At 38.3% G+C, this 18673-nt stretch overlaps 2 protein-coding genes across 4 annotated transcripts; one reads left to right on the forward strand and one right to left on the reverse strand.

Moving 5' to 3' along the window:
• Positions 1-637: 637 nt before the first annotated feature.
• Positions 638-6636, forward strand: LOC131319206 (protein TPX2-like). Its single transcript, XM_058349365.1, has 17 exons — positions 638-1057; positions 2214-2369; positions 3207-3372; positions 3466-3574; positions 4092-4139; positions 4313-4410; positions 4515-4593; positions 4703-4768; positions 4911-4961; positions 5137-5177; positions 5388-5466; positions 5551-5610; positions 5717-5779; positions 5927-5992; positions 6086-6130; positions 6216-6292; positions 6401-6636. The coding sequence occupies exons 1-17, from the start codon at positions 871-873 to the stop codon at positions 6417-6419; spliced, it is 1410 nt and encodes a 469-aa protein (XP_058205348.1). The 5' UTR covers positions 638-870; the 3' UTR covers positions 6420-6636.
• A 2333-nt stretch (positions 6637-8969) lies between these two features.
• LOC131319205 (LRR receptor-like serine/threonine-protein kinase ERL1) lies at positions 8970-17351 on the reverse strand. Of its 3 annotated transcripts, none has more exons than XM_058349364.1 (27): positions 16993-17348; positions 16238-16376; positions 16067-16138; positions 15419-15490; positions 15089-15160; positions 14921-14992; positions 14642-14713; positions 14382-14453; positions 14221-14292; positions 14076-14144; positions 13824-13895; positions 13612-13683; positions 13455-13526; positions 13303-13374; positions 13130-13201; positions 12955-13026; positions 12794-12865; positions 12640-12711; positions 12481-12552; positions 12292-12363; positions 12110-12181; positions 11961-12032; positions 11775-11848; positions 11506-11637; positions 11092-11430; positions 10439-10806; positions 8970-9613 (listed from the first exon to the last, which is right to left on the reverse strand). In XM_058349364.1, the coding sequence occupies exons 1-27, from the start codon at positions 17078-17080 to the stop codon at positions 9251-9253; spliced, it is 2940 nt and encodes a 979-aa protein (XP_058205347.1). In that variant the 5' UTR covers positions 17081-17348; the 3' UTR covers positions 8970-9250. The 3 variants fall into 3 exon arrangements, with proteins under 3 accessions (XP_058205347.1, XP_058205346.1, XP_058205345.1); XM_058349363.1 differs by having other exon boundaries at positions 11092-11637; positions 16993-17084; positions 17117-17143; XM_058349362.1 differs by having other exon boundaries at positions 11092-11637; positions 16993-17351.
• Positions 17352-18673: the final 1322 nt, after the last annotated feature.

Below are 18673 nucleotides of genomic sequence, written 5' to 3' on the forward strand. Positions count from 1 at the left end.
TGCTTCATGATCTGAATTTGTTTAGATGCCAAAAAATGGTTATTTTATTTATTTTTCGGTTTTCTGATTTACTGTACAGGGAACCCAATTTTCTGATCGAAAGTCCTTTGGATCATTGATCGGTAAACTGGGTTCTGCGCACACTTAACCGAAACTTAGAAAAACTCAATTTATGTGTTCAGATCATATATACTTACAGATGCCTAATTAAAATAAGTTTTCGTGACGGTGAGCTCTTGACAAGATCTAAAATATTAACGGTTCGGATTATGAAACTGAAAATAACTTCTCTACGAGTTACGGAAGCCCAATCGCGCGCGTCCAAAGTGTTACTGGACAGTCCGGATTGAAAACCAATTTTGACAAGTAAAAATTACTTGTTATCGGTCAAAATTAAAAAACAATCTCAACCATTAATTACGCGAATGAACATGAGAAATTATGCGGAACCGTGAAGAAATTATTGACGGCTCCACCATCTTGAATAAGTTTCTCTCTGTGAATATTATAATCCGAGTGATAGGGAAGCCAATTGGAAACAAGGAAACGTTGGAAGCTTGGCGTTAAGATTGGGGGACCCACTTTTTCAAAAATCCCAGCCTGGGCGCTATGTATATATCGACAAAACAAACAAACGGGTCTATCATCGCTGTTTATTTTCACGCTCTTCGAAAAAACGCAAATTCCGCCGATAAATCTCATTCTCTCATTCCTTCTTCCCTTCCCATTTTAGGGTTTCACCATCAACAAATCCCCCTGGACTCCAAGCTACAGAGCGCGAGCGACCGAGCAAAGGCGTCGTCAATGGAGTCCTCCGATTCCTTCGTCTGAAACTTCGGTTTCTTGAAGAAAAAAAAAAAAAACCCGACGATGCACGACGGAGATATGGACGAAGAGATGGAGGACTTCGTTGGGGGTTATTTCGAGGTGTCGGAAGTGGATTTCGATTACGAGTTCGACGCCTCTCGCTTCTTCGATTTCACACGGCCGGAATCTTCCCTCGAGGCTGAGCACGCCGAGCGCTGGTTTGAATCGGCCCCGAGTTATCCGCCTTCTCGTAAGCGTTCACAAATAAATTGATGTTAATGATTTTGTGTCTATTTATTGATTGGTCGTAATTTTCAGCTTATGCGTGATTGCTCATTGAGGTTCTTATGTGAAACCTGGAAGTTACTGACGGGGAACTAGGGCCAATGAGAGAGATTATTAGGAAACAGGATAATCAGGTTAATGATTTACCATTAACCATTGAAAGAAATGAAATTTATAATATTTATTTGACAGGTGAAATGAGAATTTATATGGCACTGTTTTGTTGTAGTTAAGTATGTGCTGTGAAACCTAGAAGGGAGTGAGGACTTGTAGCCCGTGTAACACCTGAAACCTAGAAATGACCAATAACCCTTATAACACCTGAAATTTATTTGACAAGTGAGCGAAAACTTGTATGGCACTGTTTCATTGTGCTTAAGTATGTGCTTTGAACTACTTTGCTATTATGTTGGACATTCCTTCACTGTGAGGATGTTTTCCATTAGAAACAAATCGTGCTTCCTCACTGTAAGCTTTGCGCTCTACCGCCTTTATATTTATTCCTTACTAGAAATTGTGCACACGCAATGCCTGTACTACGAAGTATGATAAACCAAGAATTGAAGAGTTTGAGAAAAAAGTTAGGCAAGAAAGACGAACCTTTTGAGTTTGGTTGTCAACTGTCATAATCTATGACAACAGACTGGTGCTCCTAAAGCAATGAAAAAGTGAATCTAGATTTGCAAAGCACAATACATAAGTTTTGTCGAGAATGTAAATATTAGAGTGAACAAGATGGAAAGGTTAACCAACAGGCTTGTATAAAATTATGCAGAAGGGAACCCAAGTGTTCTAAATGGATTAAACATGGAGCATTACTAAGGGAGATTGTTTTCTTGTTTGTCCCTAACGGTTAGTTTAGGCAAGCTAAACGCTGCTAAAGCATATGTGGGATTTGGTTATCTTATCGTCAACTTTTGAATTGGAGAGTGTAAGCGAGCTTCATTTTAGTATTCACCAAATGTGGTCTTCTTCATTATATGATCGGCAGAGATGTTTCCTGTTCTAAACTTCTAAGAATGATTGAAACGGAAGTGTTACAGATTTTAATTTGGAATTCCTTGATAATTACGTTTCAAATATCTTCCTCACTCTTTTCCCCTCCTATTTTGATCATACAGCATTTGTAATAAAGTTGAAACGGAGAGAAGTCATCTCTGTAGAAAATGGATACACCTCTCTCAAATCAAGTGATGGTGAAAGCATGATTTCTAGTAGCAACAACATGGATTGTGACATGGATCCTGAAGAGTTTGTACAAGATGAAAATAAAAAAGGTACTTTTCCTTTTCTGTGTTGCCATAGAAAGTAGTTATTATTATTCCATAAGTTCAGTTTCATTGGATTTGCATTACATTGAGATTTTTCATTCATTGAACCGGATGTGATGCTCTGGAAAAAACAATTTATCATCTGGAATGCGTTGAATTGCTATAGCTGTTCTCCATTTCAGTGCGTTTGACTTTGTCTTGGTGTACAATAGGAAGGTATAAATTCTCACAGTGATGTCTAGGGTACGTCACCGAAAACAGTCGAATTAATGCTGTTTGCAGCTGTAGTAGCCTTATGTCCTTTTTTTTTTTTTTTTTTTTAAATAAAATTATTCCTCTTGGTTTTTATCCGAATATTTTGTACAGTTCAGAAATAAATCATCGCTGATTATTAGAAGCTCCTGGCTGACTCGCATAGTTTGTAGTTGAATGTTATGTCGTAATGTGTGAGCAAGCAAATTCCAAGGCATCATTCAACAGGCAAATTTCTAAAAACATCTAATGAATTGCTTTTAACTTGAGTCAATCCCTATTTTTTAATTTTTATTTTTCATGATCAGCATAAGCCAATGCTTGTTGAGGATATAAATTTCTTTCAAGTTTCCTTTAATGGCCCCTCTGTCCATTTCGGGCCCAAAAGGCCAAACCTTTCAAATTTGTGGCTTTATGTTCTTTAAAATATACCTTGTTTCAGTAGACGTGATTGTTCTACTGTAGATTATTTTTGGTACTTGCAGCAGCACATATTTTGTGCATAAATATGTATATAGTTAAGCTAAGCCTCCTCTTTCCCTTCCGCTTCTTCAGGTTTAATAGTTTTGTTATTATTTTGTACTTCTTCAGGGCCACAATATCATTACCAAATGGCTCAGGATATTCTGAAAACGAAAACAAAGTCTGCGGGACAATCATCCAAACCAAGGAGTTCAACTCTAATGACACCCACAGCAAGTCATTTGGCCAAGCTAAACAGAGAAAAAGAAGTCCATTCCAACCGATTCTTGGGAAGGTCATAGTTATTCTTTGGATGTATGATTGAATAGTAAAAACTGGTTTCCTGTATCTGATTTTTTCAAAACATTCCTTCATCCTTGACTCGCAGGTCTCAGAAGCCATTAACTAAAATAGATGAGAGAAGTTCAAAGAACTCTCTTGCAGCTGACAGTAATGCAACGAAAAGGCAAAAACTAGAGAGTGGTTATTTGCGTAAGGTGCAGCGGAAGTGCTCATTTATTTTTGTTGTGTTTTATGTCTTCACATGTGTATTGGTGGGCTCGAGTTTTGATGTATGCATTAGTTCTGTTATATTGCAAGCAGTAGACCTTCTTCACTTTGGATTGAACTTCAAATCTGAATCTGTTTTGCATGTTTTTAGGGAGGGTTTCACTTATAACGAACTTCGGTTTTTTAGTAAAAGAACCTGAGTTAGGTTAATTTAGAGTGGGAATTTGCTCAATGTCCAACAGAAAAATCCAGTGATGGTGAGACTTTTCCTTGTCAATTTTGTTGGTCACAAAGACCTTGTTTTCTACTTCATCCTTTCCTGGCCTAGGGATTCATGCTTTCACTAAAATTTTTCTTCATAACTTTTGCCTTGAATTAATTGATGGGTGTATTTTTACATACCTGGTGGTGCTCTTTATATTCTTATCCAAAGAAGCATGCTGAATCTTGTGTCTTCTATAATTGTTCTTACAATCTACTGAGATGATGCTATGCTAAAAACAGGTTGCTCATCTGAATCACCAAAGCCTGTTGTCACACAAGTTACCTAAGGTAAGTTATCTACTTCATAAGTAAGCTGTTGTCAGTTAGACTAATATTCTTCACCAATTTAAGATTGTACTGATTTCTCATTATCGTTCCTTTTTTTCTTCCTGTCTTTGCCCTCCCCCACCTCTTCCTTCTTCTCCTGTTTTCAAATTGAAAAAAAAAATATCCAAAAACAGGTTCGACAAGTAGATGCTAGCACCTTGAATACCAGGTTAAAAGTTACTGTACCAAGAGAGCCTGCTCTGGAAACAGCCCATAGAGCCCAAAGACATAGGTTATACTTCTCGTCAGACAATGTTGTTATCTTCTATCATATATCTCAGGATGTGCAGCATTGAATGATTAGCTTCATAGAACATGTTGCATGTCTAATTTCAGGTTCAGGAACAATTCAGAGTCAGGTGAACATGAAAAATCAAAGGCCCCTCCCTTTAAAGCACGACCATTGAACAGCAAAGTTGGTAGTTTTAATAAATTAGGAGTCTTCTTGAATCTTATGAAACTATACTTTTGGAATGAATTTGTCAGTTGATATTTTATGCTTGCTATGTGATTTTGTTTGACAGATTCTCAAAGCACCTTCATTGCCCCCTCAAAAAAAGAAGAGCAGACGACAATCCTCATTTTTTCAAGTAAATTACGAAAACTTGTTTTTTATTCCCGTAGACATTACGAGAAGCTTTTCTTTGGAGATCTCATAAAGTTTACAAGGGTTAGTAATTCATTTGCACAATTCTGTGACTTAATTATTTCCCCTTTCTCATTGCTTTCTAGGTGTTCCATTTGAAGACATCAGAGAGGGCTATGCAACACTCATCTGCTCATGTAGGTTAACAAACACAGTCACTGTCCTCCTTAGTCCTCTGTCCTTGGGGTCCTTTTATAATTGTAAATTATTTTGAAAGCTGTTTTGTTTAGTTTATGCTTAGTTTGTTCCTTGTAGTGTCGTTGGCACTTGTGTATATTCACCAGTCAAAAACTTTTAACTTGTTAACCGCAGGCATTGAACGTGCAGAATTCTGAATCCACCGAGAATGAAAGGTAACAGATTAACAGTATTACTGCCTTAGATGGATGGAATTCGACTATTAGTCACGATGGAAAAACAAAGAATGAAATTTTGTTTGGAGGTGCACATTGGATCGCCCCAGTCTTTCCCAAACAGGCCTCTCATCTTAAATTTCTTGCTTAATTCATAGTGTTCAGATGATATGGATGCTTATTTCAGTTTCATAAACTTCTGTTTCTCAGGCTAAACGGTGAAGATGCAAGGAAGCACGATAAGTTTGGAACAATAAAAAGAGTCAAAGCTAGGCCGCTTAATAAGAAGGTGAGGTGAACTATTGACGTGCGAGTCTCATTATTTTATTTATATCTGGTTATAGCCATGACAACAGATGTTTTTGATGCACAGATTGTCTTAAGTAAAAGCAAGGTTGTCACCTACCAGAATGTCAAAGAAGAAGCCACTGCGGTAATATGATGCTTCCACATAAGTTTCTTGTTCTTGTTTTTACAAAAATATCATATTTGCAATCTGTTTCTATAGAGATCATAACTTTACCCTGTACTTCCCTCAGGAACTCCAGCTTTCAAATGATAATAGATTGTCTGACAACCCACCAATTGAATTATTTAACAAGGTAGGATATTAACCTAGTTTTCTATTCCTTTTCCTTCATTTTTGCTCTGAGTTTCATTCTGGCTACGTAAACATTGGACCAAATATCTTGGAGTGTTCGATTCTTCTCCATTGTCATCTCTCTTTCTTCTCTTGTAATCAATGTCAGTTGTCCCTGAAATCCAATGTGGAGCATAATGTGAGATCTCAGACCAAACCACCTCTGCGCCCTAAGGTTTGTTTACTAGAAGTATTATGAAATAAACTATATTTATTCTGAACATGTTATCTTTCTAGTAGCACAAGTGATTTCATTGTTTGGTTATAGGGACCCAAGGAGAATGTGCCAGTTTCATTGAAACAAGAAGTCCGGGTACCGATTATCACAGCATGAACCTTTTATATGCTTTATTTTGAAACCCAATAATGAGTTTTGAGTTCAAAACCTATCAATCCAGGGGTATGGGAGGAAGCAGAGTCAGTGTAACGACGAGTGGAGAATCCCTGATAATGAACCCCGGATGAACATCAACAGGTAGCACCATGTGCGATTAATCATTTGAGTTTCAGAGAGCTTGTTCTATGATCTTCATTGATTGAAGACTTTTTATGTAATGTTTGACATGAGATCGTAATGCAACAGGAGCATGGACATCCGCTGAGAGCAAGATGAAAATCCTTAAGGGCTGTGCATCTTTAGAGGCTCAATGAGAGGATTTTGAATTTTCAAATTTATGTTCGCAGAAGTCAGATCCTCCTTCAATAATCAAGCCTGCACTTCGGATCAAAAGTTTTGTTTGGTCTTAGTTAGGCCTACATGTAGCAGAACTAAGTGTACAAATTAATCCTGAGGTATATATAAAGAGTTTGTTTGTCTTGCTTAGGACTCATGTTTTTCGGCCAACTTTACAAATTATACGGTGGCCTCTCGCGGGTTTTTTCTTTGGGTACTTGGAAATACAAACGTTCAAACACAACAAGCAACAGCAAGACCTAAACTGAAGTCCATAAAACAACAGCAATAAGCTAAACCCTCCGTTCAAAAAGAAAAAAAAGCTAAACCCAAGATGTCCAACCCCAAGAGCATCCTCAAGAACGAATGAAATGCCTCGCGCATGGTGGGGTGTCTTTATTGACCACCAGGTCTTTCGGTTGCTCAGCTCCAAGTCTTGCAAGATGATCAGCACTTTGATTCGGTTGGCAACACATATGAATATGGCTAATGGAAGCTCTGGGCCCGCTTAAGAGGGCCTTGGACACTACCACTAGTTACTTGTGCGGGTGCTTGGGTGGTGCTTTATCAGTTGCCCGCAGTTTGGGAATCAGATTCGGGCCCTGTTTGATAAGTGGTTTGGATGGTGGGGTTGGAGTTGTTCAATGGGATTACCTAAAATGGATTTGCCATCCTGTGGGTTGATTGTAGAAAGACTCCAATGGCCATGTTTTTTTTCCAACTACGGATAGAAATTTCCCCTGGCTGTATAAAAAGGAAATGACTCGAGTTTAGCGCCATAGAAAAATCGATGCTAATGTTTTTTTATTCTTTTTGAGTTTTGGACCAGCCCCTTACCATGGTTACTGGCAGAAATGCAGTAGAATATTGAATTTTAAAATTTTGGTTTACATGTTTGTTCTAGAAATTGGGTTAATTGTCCATGATGGAGATGAATGGTGATATTCCTTGTAATGGTAAAGTTAGAGATGGACTTCCTAGGGTCCTTGAATTATTTTCCCCTCATTTAGGGCTAGGTAGGGATAAAGTTAAAAACCAGTGTAATAGTCTTTATAATCCTCCTCCGCGCCAAACAAACAAACTAGCCCACAGTCTAATTCTATGCAAAACAAACATGGAGGAAAGATATCCCACTTTATTCCTAATCCGAAGCCCAATCAAACATGCCCTCAATTCTCACGCAATGCATTCCATTTTCCAGCATGATGGTTAATCCCCAAGGCTCCGTTTCTAGGCTTGAGTATAGCAGTAGCCCAGCAACCATTTCCCTCTTTGTTCTGGAAAAGCCTTCCAAACCCATTTCCCTCATGCCAGCAACCGTCGGTTTTCAGCTTTGTCGCACCTGCATTTAAAGGAGAAGTGAGGGCGTCTTGAATTTCATTGTAGAATAGGCAATGATGTTCTTACGGCGAATATGAGCAATGGACTTCACAATTTCGAAGCTTCTTTTTTTTTCCTCCCTGTTAAGATCTTTCCAAATTTTCCATAGAATGATGGCAGAAGTGGTGCTCCCTAAGACATCATTATCTCTCTTGTAGTTAGGATTTTGGATTTGAGATTGGACACAATCCAATCTCCGATGGGGCAATCCCTATTCTCCCTTGGCATTATAGCACCCTCTGATTAAGTGATCCATGTCTTCCAAGCTCGCGCTGCATTTGGGGAAGTTACCGACAAGCATCAGACCTCATTACCTCTGTGCGTTATAAGCTTATTTGTTGCAAGTCTATCACGCAACACAAGCCGAAGAAAACTTTTACATTCTAGGGGAACTTTCAGCTTCAAAAGCCAAATCCAGGCCATGGCGTTGGATTCCTGATGGTTTATAAGTTCACAAGCAGCAGAATAGATCAAGTTTCCAAGTTGGGATCCAACCAGGCAACCAACGAAAACAATCAGGAAGGTCGATTATCTAGGAATATTAGTTCTCAGAATGTTGTCTATGCCCCTTCTATTCACGATGTTAAGAGAGAGAAGAGAGAGCGCAATTACCCTGCTCGTCAATGATTTTCACTAACCTTCATGCCATTTACCGCGTGTGGTCCAGGATTGGTGATGGCAAGAGGGCCATTCCCGCCGCAGAAGAAAAACCAAAAAAGGGGGCCTTACCCACCCCTTCAATCATTCCAAAGTAATATAGATTACCAACAGACAATTCCATTCCAAAGCGACAACTTTCCATCCCAGTTCGAAAATATTTGATTCCTGTTAATGAGAAGAATACTGTGGTGCCGATCCAAAGGAAATTTCTGTTAAGCCTATCAATCTTATCAATAACAGTGGGTCTGCAGTGCCGTCGAATGCGTAGTACGGCATATGCATTCGCTGTTTGTCACATGCATATACGGCAGGAGGGGTTTTAGAAAATGAATTGACGGCCGGCATAGTAAATCATAGCAGCAAGGGAGGAAATAGTCAACACATAGCTGGATAATAAGCACTACGAGGTGTATCAACAAAGTGAACGTCTTGTACCAAGTTTACAAAAAAGATGAGCATCTCGATATTTCTCCTTTAGAATACTGCAACAGAGTTGATTAAAGTAAATATTAAGTACTTAAAATACAGATTTAACTTTCTTTCCAACTTAGAATCTAAGCTTCATCTAAAGTATCTCAAAACTTGCTTGTCGAATCCACTTCTACTTTTTTTCCAATTGCAAAAGAAACCCCCGGCTGGACCATAAATTCGGATTTGATGTCCATTTAATCACCCATTTCCCTTTGCTTCTATGGACTCAAAATGCAGTAAATTTAACTATCAAAGAGTGTTTTTTGAAATAACTTCCCGAAATCTAACCAACCACTGGGCATCAGAGGAATTGTTGTCGGTCTGGACTTGGAGCTGCTGCGTATTCATTTGGGCTTGTCTCTTATCAACCACAAACTGCGCGTAGTTAACAGTTTTCGGAGGGGCCCCACATGGCTTTGCTAGAGGAGCAGGAAGCAAGGAGACCAAGACCCTAGCAACTTCATGCATCGTTGGTCGCTCAGACGGTTGGCGCTTCGTACACAGTAAAGCAAGTTGGAAGGTTTTCCGGACATGGGATAAGTCCATGCATGTAACAGAGACCTCGGGATCAACTGCCTCCATCACTGTGTTATCATCTGCCTTGGCCATAATCTGGAAAATGAACATAAAAGAAGGCGCAAGAATTAGAAATTGAACAAACCTAATTAGTTAGCTAACAAAATGCACAAGATTAAGGAACCTTTATGTAGAGTATCATTAAAATCCACAACTGACAATAGCCCCAAGAGCTTAGCTTCCTCGCTCAGAAGACCTATAGCTACTAACCCTTACAATTTGAATTGCTAACTCTAGGATTACCAAATAAAATCTTCAGCAAACAATCCATAGTATCATGGACTCCGCGGTGTAAATATATCCAATCAAGGCAGAGAAGACATTTGGGTCTGCTTATTTAACTTATATATAGCGGGACATCTGGGGAGAACAAATTTCATATTGGTGATCCCTTCATGTCTTTTACTGTCTCCTAGTGCCACATTGCTAATGGTAAAAGGCTCCACGTATACGTTCAGAGATAGAAACCTAACCAAGGTATTGTTGCAGCAAGACTCCACATTTGATATTGTCTCTCCCTTCCTACTCCTAGGGAATGGAAGAAACTAACTCAAGACTGAGTGATATGAACACAACTCAATACTTTTTTCAATCTATCTATTACTAACACATTGCCAACCACTGGATATGATACGTTAATCATATCCTCCTCATATCTCATGCTACATACTACCTCAGTTAAACAAAGATATTTTGGGCCTTCAGTTATATTACCACATAATCTTATCCGTTCTCCTAAGAATTACCTAGTACATAATCTTATTAAGAGAAGCGAGCTTGAATGGATTATACTTTAATTGGCTAACAAGTGGGTCTCTGTCATTTGTATAAGAGAAAGTGTAGAGATGTCAAGAAGCATACCAGCTGATGCAAGTTAGAATCATTGTCAACAGCCTTTTTGCCAGTCAGTAGCTCCAAGAGGACGACACCGAAGCTATAAACATCTGATTTCTCGTTCAGCCGAGAGGTCCGGGCGTACTCAGGATCAATGTAACCAATGGTACCCATAACATAAGTTGAGGCATGAGTTTTTGCAGTTGGAATAGATTTCGCAATCCCAAAATCAGAGAGATGAGCCTCAAAGTTCTCATCTAGCAGGATATTTGAGGACTTAACATCACGGTGAATGATTCTAGGGTTGCAATCATGGTGAAGGTAAGCAAGCCCCTGGGCAGCTCCAACTGCAATCTTTAAACGCGTGTCCCAATCAAGTTTTACCTTGGCTGGCCCTGTCAAACAAACGATCCAAATACAACTCATAGGTTATCAATTTTGGGCATCATTAGATTCATGATGAAAATACAACCTAAAATGTATAGCTATTGATATCAGATATCAAACAAGTATATAGAAAACATGAGGAAGAAAATTTTTTGGGAAATATGCTACCAATTACCAGTGTCTAGGTTAAGAACAAAGTTTAAAAGCAGGACTTGTGTGGTGGTAATGTGGTGATATAATATTATTTACTATATCCCTCAGGGAAAATAAAAAACTAAGGGGAGCTTACTTACCATGAAGGAGATCCCAGAGAGAGCCATTCTCCATGTAGTCATAGAAGAGGAGGTTCCCAAAAGGCGACAAAGCATAGCCATGCAAGCTGACAATGTTTCTGTGCCTGATGCTGCCAATTGTCTCTAGTTCAGTCTCAAACTCTCTCATGTTGTGGGTATGTTGAGAGTATAATCGCTTAACTGCTACTGGTCGGGAATTCTTCAATACACACTTGTACACCGTGCTGGAAGCGCCATATCCTATGATGTATTTCTCGCTTAAATTCTCTGTGATTCTCATGATATCATCATAGGTATGAATAGCCATATCCATGTGGAGAATAACTAGCTTCGGAGGACCTGACCAGAAAAAAATCCCAAATTGTATTATAGGCGTTGACCATTTAAAAAGAAGAAACTCGGAAGTATGCATACCTTGCATGCTCTTCTGGCACTCCTGAGAGAATGGATCAGGTTGTTTCGATTTGTACACAGCCACTATTACCATGGCTATCAGTGTGACAAAGCCCAGAGTTATACAAACTACTGCAGTCTTGGAGACTAGTGCTGCAATAAAAAGCAGAAGGAGCCAATAGTTAAAATCAACCAGCCATATTCATCCCCAAGACCTGACTCAAAGGGAGGGAGAAGTGGAGAGAAAAGATCAAATACTCCCAATCAAACCTTCAAAATTAACCTCATACCTTTCGATGTCGATGCACAAGGATCACATATTGATCCCAACCAGTCCCCACATAGTAACGGATTTCCCATGAAGCTAAATTTAAAATAAATAAATAAAAACACAAATAGTTATCTAAAAAAGATGATCATACAAAAACAAAGGAGTTAGGGAAAGTGACGGAGAATTCATAATTAAGTTCCCCTACCTAGAAGGTGAAAACCGTGAAAAGTTTCCAATAGGAGGAACAGTCCCAGATAAGTTGTTGTAGGAAACATTCCTAACACATCCAAGTATCAGTAAGTCCATATGCCATTTACAAAATAGATAGGATAAGGAGGGACGGTGGGAACTCACAGAGTGGAAAGACTGAAACAATTAGCTAGCTGATCCGGAATTTCTCCACGGAGATTGTTATTGTTCAATATACTGAAAAAATTTAAAGGAAGGAAAAACAAAGGTACAAGTCAAAAACGGATTCTAATAACAAGAAAGTTGTTGCAAAATAACCAAGGCAAAACACTTGATAACCAACTTACAGAGAGACAATGTTCTGCAATTGACCCAACTCATGAGGGATGTGACCAGACAGTGTGTTTGATGACAAATCACTACAATTGTGCACATAAATATAATCAGGAATGAAAATATATGCAAAGATTCAAAAAATAATAATAATAATAATTTGAAAGGGTTGAACTGGTAGAGGATTTCGGGCAGAAACTCACATAATTTGTATGCTTCTGAGATTACCAAACTCCGCAGGTAGTTGCCCATCAAGATGATTATGACTTAAGTTCCTTCGACATACAATATGTTTAAAAGTTAGGTAGATAACCCTAAACTCAGCCATCTCAAAGGTGCAGGTAAGAATATGTATTTCTTACAGTGTTAAGAGGTGCTCCAGATCACCAACTGCAGCAGGAACAGGTCCCGAGAACTCATTGCTAGATAGATCCCTAACAGAACAAAGGAAGATGCTTGAAAAACTAGATAATTGTTCACAGTACAACACACCACACAAGTTGTACAGAAACCTACAATGTGTCCAGATTGATAATATGCCCCAACTCAACAGGTACGACTCCTTTGAAATTATTTGATGATAGATTCCTGTCGCAAAACAGAATTCATAAGTAATCATGGAAGTTCAGATTTGAACCAAGTACAAAATCACCTTCAAATCCAGCATTCCAACTTACAGAGATGTCAGACTTTCCAGATTCCGGAAACTCAGAGGAATTGACCCACTTAAGCGATTCCCATAGACATTACTACAAGAAAAACAGGAAAGAAAATCATCACATTAAAGTTAAGAGTAGGGTATCAACTTTAATATGAAGTTGTAGAAAGTCGATAGGCTGTCAGGTGTCATACAATTGATTCAATGCAGTGCAGGAGCTGATGTTGTGGGGGATGGGTCCTTCCAGGTTATTGTTGGCAAGGTTCCTGAGGATATCATGCCAAACCACTAAGAGAAACAGGAGAGTACAAAAAGACGAGAACTTCAACAACAAAAAGGAATAGAGGCCCTAGGAAGATGGACACACAATTCGAAGAGCTGCTCAAGTTTCCCAAGTTCAGCAGGGATTCCACCAACCAATTCATTGTCATTTAACTGCCTGCAAATTAATCCCTCATCAATTGAGATTCCTACAACTCCTTAAATTGACTGCTAACTAATCAGCTAAATGTATCTTACAAATAGCTGAGCTTGGACATATTGCCAAGCTCTGGTGGGATTGATCCTGTTAGCTTGTTGCCATGAAGATACCTACACCAACAAATAAATACAAAGTACGTGAGCGAACAGAATAAGCATGAACATAGTAAGCATATTATTCAAGATACAAACTTACAGTTTCCCAGTGTAAGATAAATTCCCAAGAATTGGTGGTATTGGCCCCACCAATTCATTCTCACTCAAATCCCTGAGAGACGAGGCAAAGAACAAACATGATAAGATTCTAGCTTTGACCCAATTTGCAGTTCTATAATGATTGGACAACTACAGAAAACAAATAGCTGATAATTGAGTCAATCGAATTCAATTCTCCAGTTTTATACTTACAAAACAGCTAGAGCTTGCATCAGACCTATCACCTCTGGAATTTCCCCCGTCAGCCTATTACCTTGTAGAGATCTAAGATGAGCCATACGTAAGGTAATATTAGAAAAAAAAATAAGAAATGCATTTTATACAATAAACGAGATTTATGTGCAGAGCCAACTACATATGACAACGCCTAAAGATGAAATTACATTTCTGACATCTAATTTGCATGAAGAATAAAGGAAAAAAGGGAAAAGTAGGAGAACTAACAGAGTAGCCACTTGCAGAAACCCGATATTGTACGGAATCCCCCCAGTAATCTGATTGTATGAGATATCTCTGCAAATCATGATGCAACATTTAACCAATACGGAAACAAAATATTTCTAGGGGTAGTTACCGTCAAGTAACTTACAATATTTCAAAGCTTGTACAATTCCCAATGGTGTCTGGGATTGTGCCAGTTAAGTTATTGCCTCTAACGTCACTGCATGAAATGGGGAGAGGTTCAAAACTTGGATTAAATACATAGAACAAAAAAAAAAACAATGCAAAAGAAGAAATTATGACACTTACAAGTACCACAGGCCAGTCAATTGGCACATATCTGGGGACAAAGTTCCAGTTAAGGAATTGCCGCGTAAGCCTCTACAAATATTATAACAAAGAAATTGTCAAATTCATCAAAAGCTTATCCGCAGAATCATGAGCACTGGCAAATATTATGATGTAATATAATCAGAGGGCACCCAATTAGAGTTGATTTCAGTAAACACCCAATTCCCTTGAAGAAGTTCTATGATGAACATACAATGCAGTATTAGAGCAACACTTACAGATACTGCAGAACTTCATTCCAATAGATTAACCTTGGTATCTCTCCCGTAAGCTGGTTTCGAGCAAGATCGCTGAAGAATAAATCGACAAACCAATTACCAAAATTAGCATAATTTGATTCAATTACAAAAAATTTAAGTGTTCTTGGGAATGACTGGGGGTAAGGGCACAATAACAAAAATTGTTGTATTTACTTCACACAGTAAGAGAACATTGAAATGGTCCAAACTCCTTGACAACAGAAATGAATAGACTCCACCAGGAAAAATGGAACTCACAGTGTTTTCAGGTTGGCAATCTGCGTCAATGTTGAGGGGATAGGGCCAGTCAATTGATTGTTCTTCAAATTCCTGCATTAAAGTGCATATAAACCCTCAGTTTGAGAGAGCTAAAAACTTTCATGATTATCAAATCAGCATAAGACTGTACTTCAAACGTTAACTCACAATAGCTCAAGCTGCTTAAGCTTAGATATTGAGAATGGTATGTCTCCATACAATGAATTAGTGGATAAGTCCCTGCATCATGCAAACACGACCTTAAGAAATGGTCTTGCTTGGATTGACATTTTGGAATTAACTTTTAACTCTCGGCACAGTTTTCAATAAATTTTTCTCTCTATCTCTCTCCACTCATTACCACTCCAACTTTCAAAAATAACTTTCAAAAATCTAAACCAAACAAAGTCAACTCTCCGTCATTTGAATAACATGAACTTCACAGGATAACACATCAGAATATCCCAATGAAGAAGATACTAGAAAGTGAAGTATTACAATAATATCAGAGCAGCACAGTTGCCTATCTCATCTGGAATTTGACCAGTCAAGTTGTTGCCCTGAAAATCTCTGCAATATTTCAACAACACATGTGTTTACAATTAGAATCAATGAAAATAATAACCTTCCAAAACTTCTGTAAGAAGATCATCCACCAGAGTCTAGTCTTGCAGGAGCATTTTTGTCAAGAAGATCTAACTTGATTGGCACTTCTCAACAACCACCCTCAACAAAAAATTCTGGATATTCACATTCATTAAGGGTCTGCGACAGGATTTTAGCTTAGGTTAAAAAAATGTACTAAAAAATTATTCTGGTTGAAAATTTGATTAATAACTCATCGGGCCTAGTTTTTTTTCTTTTGAGCTCTACAATCTCCTTCCTTGTAAATTAAGGTAATCTATCTTTATTTACTCTATGATCTAGACTTGAAAGGATTATCTAGTGCAAAGACGATTAAAAAAAAAATCAAATTATGTAATCATACATAAAACTTGGTCCATTTTTTTAACCTAACAGGGTTCGCTTGAAGCCACTAGAAGGCCAATGGAGCCACCCCTGAATGCCATCTACTATTACACCGCAACCACAATGCAAAATGGAAGAAGCACCATATATATCAATAGAAAGTACAAAAACGCATACATAGATTGCAGATTCTTGAGGTCCCCAATTGCTGGAGAGATTTCCCCTCCCAAGTTCAGATTTGATAAATTCCTTCAAAATAGAAAACAATAATGAATTAGTAGAAAGAATAGAGGATACTAATCACTCTACAAGACTATATTAACAAGACAGAGAGCTAGAGACGCGTACAGGGCAACAACAGATAAGCTGACATTGTCACAAATCACCCCTCGCCACGAGCAGAAATCATCGTTGTGAGCCTCATTCCAGTCCAGCAACACATTTGCTACGTTGCTAAACGACGCCTTAATTGCCATCAAAGCTTTCCCTGCGCAGATAACACCACTCTCTCTCATCAAAATCCCATTAAACCACCTAGTAGTCAAATTCCATATTGAAAGGCACAAGTAAAAAGGAATAATCGATGTTTCTATGGCTACGGTTTGGTTTCCATTTTTGCTCATAGAAACAAGCACAGAACTGCTGGGCAACAAAAAAAAAAAGTAGTAAAAAGCACAGAAAATAGAAATGAAAAAAATAAAATAACGGAATCTCCTGATTTATCTGAGTTAGTTGTCATTCAGGTTCCAAAATTAATCCAAAATTAATTTTAAAATATTTACACAACAATACTGGCTACCGTCTCGAGAATTTACGGAAGTGCATGTTATCGCGCTGAACTAATAAACCAGAGCAGTAATTTTGCTTCAGCATTTTCTCGAGAACCAAACGGAGTAGATAGAAAGCCGTTAGGTTTCTACAGATTCTCCGGAATCTCCTAACTTCAGTCATTTTCAAACTCTTCCAAGCTACAAAAACAGGCTTCGTTTATCCCAAAAATAGATACGGAATGTAGTAGAACGCTAATAATGGACATGTAACTGAATAGACGAAGGAACAAGTGAAAAATACTCCGTCCGTAACACAAATACAGAGCTACTGACCTTCATCGCTAAACGGCGAAGCGAGGGGAAAGAGAAGCACGAGGACGACCGCGAGAGAGAAGAGAAACAGCTCCTTGTTCTTCTTCATCTCGTGGAACGGCAGGCAGCGTTTCCTCGGTGGTGATGGAACGAGCCGTGGAAGCAGTACTGGCTAAGTAATAGAAGAGAGTGAGAGAGAGCGGGGTTGGGGGGGGGGGGGGGGGGGGGGAAGTGGTAGCTGAAGAAGATTTTTAGCTCTGTTTCTCTCTCATCATTCAAAACCTTACCACAACCAGAGAAAGACAATGTAGAGAGAGAGAGAGAGAGAGAGAGAGAGAGAGAGGGCAGGCGTTTGGCGTGAACTGTAAGGTAAGTGCGTTAATGATATTGCTGTTATGAAGAGAGAGAGAGAGAGAGAGAGAGAGGGGAGAGGAGATGAGAGAGAGAGAGATGTTGGGAGGGGACATGTATATGTATGTAATGCAAACGGCGGTGAAGCGACGTTAGTAATTGACCGTGGAATAGAAAAGGCGAGAGTTGCAGCGGCCGTCACCCGTACTACCGTTTCCCGAAGTGGTTACGATTTTGGACAGCTAGCTAATGCGCGGTAGGGCCCCGCTTGTACTTTCTCCAGCCACGCGCACTGGTTGATTTGTCCCGTGTTTCGATCGGACGGTCGGGAGAGCGTTGAGTTTCTAGTCTGACGGTTGGATTTGTCATTGGTGGGGAGTGCGAGTGGGGGAGGGATGTGGTGATTTGGAGGAGAGAGAAGGACGTGCTCTGTGCTACTCTACTGAGATGATAGAGAGAAAGAGGAGGAGAACAGGGGAATGAGAGGCTAGTGAGAGAAAATTGCTATTTCCACGCTAGAGATAACACTCTTTTTTTTATTATCAGCGAGAACATTCTCAAACATTTCTTTTCTTGTTTAGTATTGTATATACTCCTTCCCTTGTCATTTTTTAGTTCATCGTTCTATTTTAATTGAATAAAAAATTAATTATAATTTTTAATTGTTAATATTGTTTATATGTAATATAGATTTTATTTAATAGATTTTAATGAGTTCTTTTAAAAAATATTTTTAAACTCATCTTAAAAATTACAGATTGCAAAATATTCCTATATAATCAATTGAAAAATGACACAAACTCTCAAAAGAAATTAAAGAATAGGGATGGAAGAAGTATTTTTTGGGGGTAATTGAATTTTACACTCTCTTTTTAACCATCTACACTTTTTTTCTTATTTTTATCCACTTGAATTTATTATTTTGTTCTTTGTTCAATATATTTTCTACACATTTAAAAGCAATATTTTCTAAATTCACGTGAATAAATACAAAAAAGGAAATGTTGATGATTATAAAAGACTCGTAAAGCAAAATCGGGCCTCATTACCCTTCTTTTTTTTTGGTACTTTGAGTTGATTAAAGTTTGTATATCTCACGTAAGACAGGATACGCATAAAAGCCAAGGGAGGTGAAGTCAATATGAGAATCCTTGCAACAGAGATCTTATGTTTTTGCTAATTCCAAGTAAATACTCCCTCGGTCTCAAATTCTTTGTTCGATCCGCAAAATAGAGTGTTAAAAATAATACAATTTTTTTAAGAAAAAATTTAAACTTTTTTCACAAATTAAAAATACTCATTGATATCTAGTAAGTTATTGAAAAACTTTTGATTTTTTCTTGCAAAAATT

The sequence above is a fragment of the Rhododendron vialii genome, chromosome 3a, assembly GCF_030253575.1.
Source record: "Rhododendron vialii isolate Sample 1 chromosome 3a, ASM3025357v1".
Classification (NCBI taxonomy): domain Eukaryota; kingdom Viridiplantae; phylum Streptophyta; class Magnoliopsida; order Ericales; family Ericaceae; genus Rhododendron; species Rhododendron vialii.